General features: G+C 45.9%; 1 protein-coding gene across 1 annotated transcript in view; it reads right to left on the bottom strand.

Annotated features, from left to right (window-relative positions):
- LOC142291246 (bile acid receptor-like) overlaps positions 1-7,567 on the bottom strand; it is a 109,202-nt gene extending 101,635 nt beyond the window's left edge. Inside the window, exon 1 of the mRNA XM_075335623.1 lies at positions 7,471-7,567. Coding sequence (XP_075191738.1) covers positions 7,471-7,564 — 94 coding nt within the window. The 5' untranslated portion in view covers positions 7,565-7,567. The remainder of the gene's footprint in view (positions 1-7,470) is intronic.
- Positions 7,568-12,879: the final 5,312 nt, after the last annotated feature.

Here is a 12,879-nt window from a genome sequence, read left to right as displayed (position 1 = left end):
ATGTTTTAAAAAATAAAACTCATGAAATAGGCCTGGACAGAAATGATGGTACCCTTAACTTAATATTTAGCTGCACAACCTTTTGAGGCAATCACTGCAATCAAACAATTCCTGTAACTGTCAATGAAACTTCTGCACCTCTCGACAGGTATTTTGGCCCACTCCTCAAGTGCAAACTGCTCCAGTTTTCTCGTGTTTGAAGGTTGCCTTTTCCAGACAGCATGCTTCAGCTCTTTCCAAAGATGCTCAAAAGGATTTAGATCAGGGCTAATAGAAGGCAACTTCAGAATAGTCCAATGTTTTCCTCTTAGCCATTCTTAGTTGTTTTTAGCTGTGTGTTTTGGGTCATTATCCTGTTGCAAGACCCATGACCTGTGACTGAGACCAGGCTTTCTGACACTGAGCAGCACATTTCTCTCTATAATCCCCTGATAGTCTTGAGATTTCATTGTATCCTGCACAGTTTCAAGACACCCTGTGCCAAATGCAGCAAAGCAGCCCCGGAACATAACAGAGCCTCCTCCATGTTTCACAGTAGGAACAGTGTTCTTTTCTTGATATGCGTCATTTTTCCGTCTGTGAACATAGAGCTGATGTGCCTTGTCAAAAAGTTCCATTTTTGTTTCATCTGTGTATAATACATTCTCCTAGAAGCTGTATGGCTTGTCAACATGTAGTTTGGCAAATTCCAGTCTGGCTTTTTTGTTTTATTTTTCAACAATGGTGTCCTCCTTGGTCGTCTCCCATGAAGTCCACTTTGACACAAACAATGACGGATGGTGCTATCTGACACTGATTTTACTTCAGCTTGAATATCCCCTTTAATCTCTTTAGAAGTTTTTCTGGGTTCTTTTGTTACCATTCATATTATCTATCTCTTTGATTGGTCATCAATTTTCCTCCTGCGGCCACGTCCAGGGAGGTTGGCTACAGTCCCATGGATCATAATAATATGTGCAACTGTAGGCACAGGAACATCAAGCTGCTTGGAGATGGTCTTATAACTTTTAGTTTAACATGCTTGTCTATAATTTTCTTTCTAAGCTCCTGACACAACTCTTTCCTTTGCTTTCTCAGGTCCATATTCAGTGTGGTACACACCATCTCATCAAGTAGCACAGTATCAGTAGCCCTAAATACAGGCTCACTGACTTATTACAAGATTGTTGACACCTGTGATGCTAATTAGTGGGCATACCTTGATTTAACATGTCCCTTTTGTCATATTATTTTCAGGGGTACCATCAATTCTGTCTAGGCTTATCTCATAAGTTTTATTTTTTAAAAAATTCTGTGGAAGCATGGTTGAAAAGCAATTTCTGACTTTCATTTGATCATTTTCATAGATTTTTAATTGATTATTACTTTTGTCAGATTCAAGTTATTTCTGTGACCATTGTGGGTTTTTCTTTCATTAAACGAGGGGTACCAACAATTTTGACCACTTGTGTATATACAATATTGAGCCCTATTCCATAACTGTTCTAAACCAGAATATGGTAAATACCAATCAACTAAGTATAGAGACGTGAAGGTAAAATCTTACAATATACTAGAATCCTAAAGGTAACTTCAAGTGCAGTCATGGAAATGATCAATTCCTATGAAACTGGCTCTCATAAGGGCCACCACAAGAAATTAAGATCAATAATTACCTCTACTTTATATGATAAGTTCATCAGAGTTACCATATTCATAAAACACAAATTGACAGCACTTTTAATAACAGCTGTTATAAATAATGTGCAAACACCAAGTTGTAGCCACCAGGATTCCCTGCGTCTCTGATTGGTTGTAGGCAGATGTGCCCCCACCCTGTGTAACAGCATGTTTGACTCATTTCAATCAGGCATGCTTGTCTGCATGTCTAAATTGATGTAAAAATAAATGAATAAAAAAATTGGTGTAGGGTTCCACCATATCATGATACCCAGTACAGATAAAGCATATGTCTATGGGCTGCAGCCCTCAGCCATGCTCTGATCTTGGCTGTGTATCAAAATAAATAACTTTTAAAAACGAGTACGATCCCCCAATTTTGATACCCAGGCGTGATAAAGCCACCAGCTGGGGACTAGTATTCTCAGGCTAGGGAGACCCATGCTTATTGGGACCTTAAGCCTAAAAATAGAAGCCTGCAGCTGCCCACAATTGATGCATCCACTAGATTGGATAATCGCAGAATTTTATCTGGCTCATCCTAATTGCCTTGGTATGATGGCAATTGCGTTAATAAGGGGTTAATGACAACTAACAGCTGTCACTAAGCCCTAGATTACTAATGGGAGGCATCCATGAGACCCCCATTACTAAACTGTAAGTGAAAAAAAATAAACACAAGCACCAAAAAAATCCTTTATTTGAAATAAAATACAACCCCCCTTTCACCTTTTCACCTCTTTAATAACCACCAAAACACCCATGTCTGATGTAGTTCCTATGAGGTCCCACGACGATTCAAGCTTTGTTACATTACTGAAGGCATAGAACACAGGAATAGAACATGACCGCCCCCTGTGGACTTCAGGCAGACACTGAGCTGCAGTGACGAGCAGTGATGTCACTGAGGTTATTTGTTGTCACAGCTGGAGGTTCCCACTAACCTCCATCTGTGACTTGAGGTAACTTGACCTCAGGTGACCTTAGAGGTCACTGAGTTCACAGACTTGCATCTCCTGGTAGAAAACCATGGTTTTTTTTGCCAAGAGATGTAGATGCTGAACTTTTTATACCATATTCCTGCACAGAATCTACACCTGGCAAAATGGCAAATAAAACCGGTTTTGATGAGATAGTGATGCAATTTTTTTTTTTTTTTGCAAGGAGGATAGAGTACGAAAATATGGTGTAAAATTTCATAACCAAATCTGCATCTCTTGGCCCAAAAATGCACAAAAATGATTTTGACATGGTTTCAAAGCAGGTTTTCTAGCAGGAGGTGCAAATTTGGTGCTGAAATCTGGTGGAGACATTTTCTACACCATATTCCTGCACCCAGTCTACACCTCCTGGCAAAAAATTGTATCAAACCCAAATGCGTTTTAATGTGGTATTGGAGTGTTTTTTTGTTTGAATTTTTTTGCCAGGAGGTGTAGATTGGGTGCAGGAATATGGTGTGAAAATTTCAGCACCAAATTTGCATCTGTTAGCAATATAACCCCATGGTTTTCTGCTGGGAGATGCAGGTCTGTGAACTCAGTGACCTGACTGAGATGAATAAGGTTACCTGAAGTCAAGATATGTAATGCCTGCCTGGAGCCACAGACTCAGGGCCCCAGAGATCACCACCTGTGGTAGGCTGTAGTCTGTGGTGGTCAGCCAGGGTCAAAAACCAGGAAATGCTAAACAGGAACAGAATTGGCAGGCAAGGGCATAGTGAGGAGATAAAGCAGAGGTCAAATCCGGAACTGGCAGCAAGGTACAAAAACGACAGGCAGGAGGGTAGTCAAAAACACAAGCAAAGGACTCAAAATACAAACAGCACATGAACAAGGAGTACAGAACTATCTCTGGCAGTGGTTACATGACAGGAGGGGGAATAAGAAGGGTGTGGTGTCTTCCAATTAGCTGTAGCTGAATGATGGTAAACTTCAGCTGCAAGACACACGCCACCTACAGTCAGCCAGTGGTACTGCAGGTACCAGGGAAACCCAGCCTAGTGGATGAGCGAAGCCTGCACCTAGCAGAGCCACTGGCACCGACTCCTCTCCCATCACCATCCATGGTGGGAACATGGAGTCGCCTGGTGATCGGAGCAGAAGTCGCAGAGGCGGACTCCGGGGGGGACATGACAAGATACCTGCGTTCACAGGTGGAGAACCATGGGAACATCCAGCTGTGACTGCAAATAAACTGCATGACGTCACTGCTCATCACTGCAGCTCAGCCTCTGCCTGAAGCCCACAGTATGTGGTCATGTTCTATGCCCGTTGTTACGGGGGGACCGGCAGATTAGGACCAGGGGGTATATATCCTAATCGCCAGTCGGGGCCCACCGTGCTCCAGATGACAAAGGAGCTGCTGGCACCTGAGGGTTAGGCGGAGACTATAGAGCTGGATGGCTCTGAGATAACCCAGGAACTCTGGGAACCGGTCACGTGTGTTGGGACACGTCAGACCGGACGACAACCCGATTAGCGTTTTGGTGCACCTAGCGCTACACCAACCACGTGTGCAGGAAACACGTCAGGCCGGGTGGTAACCAGGTAGCGTTGACCGGAAGACCGCCACGAAAGCGCCCTGTCGGCCACGTGTGTAGGACACGTCAGGCCGAGCGGTCCTCCGATTAGCGTTTCTGGCCACCTCTCGACTGGCCACGTGTGTGTAGGACACGTCAGGCCAGATGGGTACACCAGTAGCGTTGACCGGGAAGCCGAGGAAAATAAGGAACACCCTGTTAACTCCACAGGGGTCCTGGAGTACGCTGTCCGTGCGCGTAGGGGGCACAACCGGACAGGTGGCGCAGCAGGTGCGTTGTCCGTGTGCGTAGGGGCACAATCGGACAGGTGGCGCAGCAGGTGCGTTGTCCGTGTGCGTAGGGGGCACAATCGGACAGGAAGCACAGCAGCTGCAGCCCAGTTAACGCCACTGGGCTGCTATAGCAAGACTGGAATGGCAGGAGGGAAGCACGGCGTCTGACCCTGATGTGCCGAGCCACGAATCTTGGCGTGACAGGCACCGTTCGCCTAACCCTACCTACCGCTTCCCAACATAGGCTTATGCCACAATGAGGCTCTAACATGGAGGTGTGCTCTGACTGAGCAAAAGTGAAGACTGCGCACCTCCATGTTGTCTCCAGCCCCTTTTATAACCTGGGTCCGCCCCAAACCCAGGGTGGAACCACCAAGGTCCAATAGCAGAGTGCCATGTCATCAGTGACGTCACATGCGACCTATCTGGAACCACCACGTCATTGATGACCTCATGGCAGCCACGCCCCAAACACTTCACCAGTCATCGTCTGATGACCAATACTGAGGTGCCAGATCATAGGGGCGGGCCTCTGTGAGCCAGTCCGGAGTTGCCACGTCATCAGGACACCTGACACCCTCTGCCCTATCAGGACCTGCCACCTCACGGACATGCTCAGTGAGGTCCTTACCGGACCTAGCCTCTGATGCACTAAGTGCCTGAGCATGCTCAGTAACCTGAGCCACAGGCTTAGAAAGCAGACTATCAGTTTGAGCATGCTCAGTAGCCTGAACTGAGGACTTAGTCTCAGACATAACACAAACAGGCTGAGCATGCTCACTAGGCAAAACACCGGGCTTAAACTCTGGCTGGGGTAAATCGGCGCACGCATGCGCACTAGCCGCCTCTCCACACTTAGACGTGGTGGAAGGAACAGCCAACTGGACCACCCGAGGCACGGCCAAGAACGGCAGCCGGCACCTGGGCGCAACAGGAACCGCAGCAGGCTGCTTGCGGCTATGGCGGCGCCGGTTCGTAACACCCGTGCTGTGTGCCTTCAGTATTTTAGCAGAGCTGGAATCGTCATGGGACCTAGTGGAAATTATGTCGGACCCGGGTGTTTTGGGGGATAATAATAGGGTGACAGAAGGTAGTTTTTTTTTTATTTTATTTAAATAATTTTTTTGGTCTTTGTGATTATTTCTTTTCACTTACAGTTTAGTAATGGGAGGTCTCATACGCATCTCCCATTCTAATCTAGGGCTTAGTGGCAGCTGTGAACTATTATTAACCCCTTATTACCCTGATTGCCACCGCACCAGGGCAATCAGGATGAGCCAGGTAAATTGCTAGGATTGTTGCATCTAATGGATGAGACAATCCTGGGCAGCTGCAGGTTGCTATTTTTAGGAATAAGCATGGGTCTCCCCAGCCTGAGAATACCAGCCCCCAGCGGTCGGCTTTATCATGGCTAGTTATCAAATTTGGGGGACCGTATGCCGTTTTTTAAAATTATTCATTTAAATAAAAAAAAAAAGCTGCATGCTTTCCCTCTTATTTTTATACACAGCCAAGATAAGCATAGCCGTATACTCTATCTGTGCTGGGTATCATATTTTTACGCCAATATAGACACACACAAAACAAAAATGTCCATGGAGCCTCTGTTAGGAGTCTCGACACAGAAACTAGCCAGATATCCCTCCGGGAAGGACCTAGCCAAGGAGTGGCTCTTTTTAGGAAACCACCATAACCACCATATTAAGTGGCCCTTTTAGTCAATATCCAACTCTTTGCCAAGTTTAAAAATATGACAAGGGAAATACCAAGGCAAGGTATCCATCCAAAGACAGCTGTTTCGGTGTATTGCCCCTCATCAGTGTGTCATATTTTTAAACTTGTCAAAGAGTTGGATATTGACTAAAAGGGCCACTTAATATGGTGGTTATGGTGGTTTCCTAAAAAGAGCCACTCCTTAGCTAGGTCCTTCCCGGAGGGATATCTGGCTAGTTTCTGTGTCGAGTTTCCTAACAGTGGCTCCATGGACTTTTTTGATTTGCATATTTCCCAGGGGGCAATGTACCTAGGATTTCACTGTGTTGAGCGCCCTCGTTGGCAGCCGGCAGTGTTTTCTCTGGCTGGTCTCCCCGAGATCAGTGATTGTTTTGTCTTGTTGGTCTACTAGGCATTGCTCTCACCTGGCCAGAATCCTACTCCACACTGATGAGGGGCAATACCCTGAAACAGCTGTCTGTGGATGGATACCTGGCCTTGGTATTTCCCTTGTCATATCTTTAAACTTGTCAACGATTTGACTAAAAAGGCCACTTAATATGATGGTTATGGCAGTTTACTAAAAAGAGCCACTCCTTGGTTAGGTTCTTCCCGGACGGATATCTGGCTAGTTTCTGTGTCGAGACTCAGAGGCTCCATGGACTTTTTTGATTTGCATATTTCCCAGGGGGCAATGTACCTAGGATTTCACTGTGTTGAGCGCCCTCATTGGCTGCCATCGAATATAGAAACACAGACAGCATGTCTGATTGAAAGCAGTCAGACATGCTGTCACACAGGGTGGGGGCGTGTCTGACTGCAACCAAAAGGTGACATGGGGAATGTCGGTGGGTGGGGGAAGCAGTTCATATGCATGAGGGTAATGAGCAGCCCCAGAAGTACTGTTATGTCCACGCAGAGACTGGTAAGTATAAAGAGCTTGCTCCAATCCCCCTATCCCTTCTACCACCATTTTTTAGCACCTGATTCGGATATCCATAGACTTATATGGGTACCGTCGTCCGGCCAGGTATCCAGGATCAAATCCGGGCCTGAACCGTGTTTTTTTAAACCCGATTGGACCCGCTGATCCTGGGTATCTGTGAGTCCGCCCATCACTACTCAGCAGTGAAGTTGTTCCAAACATGGAGAACTAGGCACAGCTCTTTTATAAATGTAGGCTTGCGCAAGTCCTTCTGTCTCTTCATGTAATTCCACACATTCTCAATGATATTGTTATCAGGACCCCATAACTTCCAGCACACTTTACTTTTTTTTTCAACGTACCGTAATAAGGTAGAGGTTCAGCAAGACAGTATGCATCAGGAACTGTTACATAGCTGTTTGCCATGGTCTGCTCCAGGCTTTCCCACTGTCTCATTAACACGAATTAATTTTACTTTTCTGTAGAGAAATCCTAAAAAGAAAACAGAATTATTAGTTTATTTTATTATTAATTGAGATTTACTTTAGATTGGTTACTCCTATTTTGTTTTTAAAGTTGAGCTGCATTACACCATATTTGAACAAATCAGTGATTACCTATGACTTTACTGATGATAATGATCCATTTGTTGAATCAGGCTACTTGGGGCTGTTTCTCTTGTCCGTACAATTTGGTCTGATGTCAGATCGCAATGAACGGACTGGCTGTGACTCTCCCAACGGGAGCAAGATAGCTTCATATATTTCTATGAAACTTTCACTCTGGGATCAGAAGAGCCATGGCCAGTCTGTGCATTGCGATCTGACATCGGACCAAATTGCACGCCTGCGTGTAAGTGCCCTAACCGTACACTAATATATTATGAAGAACAGAATGCAAAAAAAGACAAATATAAAAATGCAAATTTGCTTCCAAAAAAGGGTGTGACCAGGGCCGTATTTGGAGTTCATGCTGCCCTAGGCACTGTCAGTGGTGGCGCCCCCATCTGATCAGTCAGTTTAAGGGTATGTGCACACAGCATTTTGTTTTCAGACAGATCCACCCTGTAACCTGCTCAAAAACCAAACTATGAATTCCAAAAAGAATGAACTCATACACTGCGATGTAAAAACGACTTGCTGTCCATATGTTCAGTCTTTATTTTTTTTAAGCACGTTCTCACACATGAAGCGGCTGAAAGTGGCCGGTCCATTATATGGGCAGCTGCTGCTTGGATGCCGCTTACTAGTTTATTAAATTAAGAAAAATACAGTAGCTAAAAGATGTTGGAAAAACGACCAAGAAGCAACAACAAAAAAATTATATATATGACTGAAGATTATGGCTTGGGAACCAACAAAAGATACCTAATATTAGGCTTGGGATCCTAAGCAAAGACACCCACCCTCAGGCTTCGGAACCTGCGATAAAGAGACCGCCCGCGGCTGGCCTTGCACGGCTATCGGCCATGGCTCCTAGGCGATGAGGCTGCCAATTCTCGAAAGACAGCATTATTACAATTCTTAATAGGATTATAAGACCAATTATTAGGGAATTGGTTGTGGTATTACCACCATGGACCAACGCAAGGGTTTAAATAGTGCAGTTAGCATTCATTCCGTATTAATAAATAACACCATGTTCAGTGGCAATTTTATTTTCTTAAGCTGAGAGACTGAAAAAAAAAACCAATGATCCTTGTAGAGAAAAATGTGCTCTTTCTAATGATATCAGAATTAATATATTTTAGGGGTACCCTTTTTGAGAAATTTGACCTAAAAATCGGTAAAATTCGGTTGTTTATAGTTTTTCATCATATGTGGGTGTGAATATTTCCACAAATACATATGCTTTGACCGTGATATTGCAGCAATGGAAAGTCATGTAGATGTTTAGTGTACAGTGCAAAGCACCAGTTACTATTGGTTTTTGGTCTTGAGTAGAGTTGAGCGGACTGTCAATAATCCGGGTCCAGCGGATCAGCCGCGGGTTGCTAAAGATGGAGAGAAAGAGAGCGAGAGAGAAAGAGAGCGAGAGAAAGAGAGAGAGAGAGAGAGTAAGAGAGAGAGTAAGAGAGAGAGAAAGAGAGAGAGAGAAAGAGAGAGAAAAAGAGAGAGAGAGTGAAAGAGAGAGCGAAAGAGAGAGAAAGAAATAGAGAGAGAAAGAGAAAGAGAGAGAGAAAAAGAGAGAGAAAGAGAGAACGGGAAAAAAAAACAAAAAACGAATCCGGATCGTGCAGCCGAATACCCGGGTCTGGGTTGGACCCGGATCGGACACTGAAACCGCGTGGATCTGGATTTTTAAAGTTCGGGTCCGCTCAACACTAGTCTTGAGTTATATATGGGCAAAGTTAGGCATAAAGTTGAGCTAGTATGCCAAATTTCAGCATCATAGCCAGTATAGAACTCTAATGGCTATGTGCCAAAGTTTGCAAAATCCTCTTAGCTGAAGCCACAGGCTTGGTGGAACCTCCAGTGAAAGGTCAGCAGTGCCCAATGTATTTGAGATTTGGCCCTAAAAATTTACAGAACCTATTTTCAAACATACATGTACATCCTTATAAATTTTCAGCAAAATCGGAGAAGGTCGAGTGGGGACCACTGGTCCACTTGACATGGAATGACCCAATGTCATCGTTCTTAGCAACACATTGTCCTGCGTCTCCCAAGACTTCCCTCTCGTCTGGTCTTCTGCTGCACATACCGAAACAGTGCCCGTACAGGGAATCTGTCAACAGGTTTTGCTTCCCCATCTGAGAGCAGCATAATGTAGAGACAGAGACCCTGATTCCAGCAATGTGTCACTTACTGAGCTGTCTACTGTATCCTCTGCTGCAGATCTAGCAGATATACAGAGCTCATGAATATGCTGGACTACCAGCAGCACACCAAGTAGTCCTGTAATAAGCTACTGCTGATTAAACAGTGATTTTATCAAAACTACACTAAGCAGCCCAGTAAGTGACAACACTGGAATCAGGATCTCTGCCCCTACATTATGCTGCTCTAAGATTAGGTGGCAAAAAACTGGTGATAGATTCTCTTTAAGACAAACCGTGTCAATGTAATGCTCCTCACTAAAGAGTAACCACCATAAGTAAGCCCAAGGCTGTGCCCAAGAATAAATAATTGCCCATCACTGAGCTCACAGCATAAAAAATGACCCCACACAGTCTCTCTTATAGGAGAGAATAATGTGGAGGCCATATACTATAACATATTCCCGCTACACTGTCCCCTCAAATGAAACCCCCCACTGTCCTCCCCACTATAAATTACACCCTCCAGACCTTCCTCACTTATGAACTATGACCTCCACTGTCCCCACCTCTCCATGCAGCCCCCACTTCACTGCCCCCCTCATGCTGTCCCCACTCTATAATGAGCCTTATACTTCACATTCTGCATACGGAGCCCTCTTAGGCTCCTAATTGAGTGCTCCCCATGCTGCCCCTTCTCCATATCAAGCCCCACCATGCTGCCCCTTCTCCATACCGTGCCCTTCCCACGTTATTCCTTTTCAATAACGTTCCCCCTCAGGCTATCCCATGTCCATAGAGTCCCCCCATGTTACCCTATTCTCCATACCGTGCCTTCCATTCTCCATGCGGCAACCCCCATTCGCTATACCTATTACCACCCTCATTTTCCCTCCCCCCATTCTCCATAATGTGCACCCCCATCGTGCTCCATCCCCCAGGCTCCATCTATCCATCCCCATCGTGCTCCATCCATCCCCTCCCCATCGTGCTCCATCCCCCATGCTCCATCCATCCCCTCCCCATCATGCTCCATCCCCCATGCTTCATCCAGCCGCCCCCATCGTGCTCCATCCATCCCCTCCCCATCGTGCTCCATCCCCCATGCTCCATCCATCCCCTCCTTATCGTGCGCCATCCATCCCCTCCCCATCGTGCTCCATCCCCCATGCTTCATCCAGCCGCCCCCCCATTGTGCTCCATCCATCCCCTCCCCATCGTGCTCCATCCCCCATGCTCCATCCATCCCCTCCCCATCGTGCTTCACCCCCCATGCTTCATCCAGCCACCCCCCATCGTGCTCCATCCATCCCCATCGTGCTGCATCCCCCATGCTTCATCCAGCCGCCCCCCATAGTGCTCCATCCATCCCCCATCGTGCTCCATCCATCACCTCCCCATCGTGCTGCATCCCCCATGCTCCATCCATCCCCTTCCCATTGTGCTCCACCCCCCATGCTTCATCCAGCCGCCCCCCATCGTGCTCCATCCATCCCCTCCCCATCGTGCTGCATTCCCCATGCTCCATCCATCCCCTCCCCATCATGCTCCACCCCCCATGCTTTATCCAGCCACCCCCCATCATGCTCCATCCATCCCCTCCCCATCGTGCTGCATCCCCCATGCTCCATCCATCCCCTCCCCATCATGCTCCACCCCTCATGCTTCATCCAGCCGCCCCCCATTGTGCTCCATCCCACACCCCCCGTTGTTTGTTCGGCGTGGTCTTCGGCTGTAAAGTGCTTACCTTCTCCAGGCTGCATCTCCTGTTCTGGGCGGCGGTGGCGTGACCTTACATCCTCCTCTGCGGCGGCATCTCCCGTTTTCGGCAGCGGCGGGAACTCACATCCTCTGCGGCGGCTCCATAACTTCCCGTCCTCCTCTGCGCGGCGCTGCCTCATGCTGCTGTGACCTCTGCACAGTGAGCGCATGGCAGCACGTCGGGGCGGGGAGCTGATCGCAGCTCCTCTGACCCCGGAAGTGCCGGCGCGCGCCGCTCGCAGCTTCATTTATATTTGCGTGTCTTATAGATGAGAATATAAATTACAGAGGAGCCCCCTCCCTGCTCCAAAAAGACGCCGGATTTTTTAAAAAAAATAAATAAAGCAAAAATGTTTTTTTTTAATATTTTTTTTTTTTTTTTTTTTTTTTTTTTTTTTAGTTTTGGTCTTGGTGCCGCCCCCTGGAAGGCGCTGCCCCAGGCACGTGCCCTCCAGTGCCTAATGGCAAATACGGCCCTGGGTGTGACATACCACAATACGTAATATGGCATCATAACTGTTTTGAAATCAGAGGAATGTCCCAAATTAGTTATCCCTGGTCAGGCTTCTAATACTTGTCTTGTCTTGTGAAATGGGAATGGTAGAAACAGTATAGATGAGACATTCCAAGTTATAAATAACTGTGATGCATTAAAGGAATATTTACGGTATTTCTTTTCAGCACTAGAATGGTTAAAGTGTGTCAGTGTATCTTTGGGTTTGCAGATACAAGCTAAGTTCATATGAGCATATAAAAAAATTGCCCTATATTCCTTGAGAAAAACCAGATTATTTTCATCTTTATTGTTATCTATTTGGCATCTGTATTGCATTCATCTTTCTACAATTTACATGACCCAAAACAGTTTCCTATGTTAATACTGGCAATGTATCCATAAAATCAGATGTTATATAGTTAATCTATATGGGATCCATTTTTTTTTTTTGCATATCCATAGACTCAAGTGGGCAAGACTCATTCAAAATGCAGAAGAGACTAGTGTTTTCTGTGATTTTTTTTTCTTGCGGATGTTTGGTTCATGTAATAAAAAAGGTCACCTGAAAAGCCCAATTGAATAACACTGGTCCAAGTGCTGTCCGATTTTTTTCATGGCCAGTATTCCATGTTGAACCGTCATGAGAAAAAAACGGTGATCTGCACTGCCCCATAGTAACATAGGTCTGAGTGCTATCCAACAAAACATTGAATAGCACTCATCTGTGGTATACACTCATGGGAGCGAGTCCTAAGC

Source organism: Anomaloglossus baeobatrachus, chromosome 2 (genome assembly GCF_048569485.1).
Source record: "Anomaloglossus baeobatrachus isolate aAnoBae1 chromosome 2, aAnoBae1.hap1, whole genome shotgun sequence".
Classification (NCBI taxonomy): Eukaryota; Metazoa; Chordata; class Amphibia; order Anura; family Aromobatidae; genus Anomaloglossus; species Anomaloglossus baeobatrachus.
The sequence above is the reverse complement of the archived record's forward strand: the minus strand, read 5'-3'. Positions and strand labels throughout refer to the sequence as shown.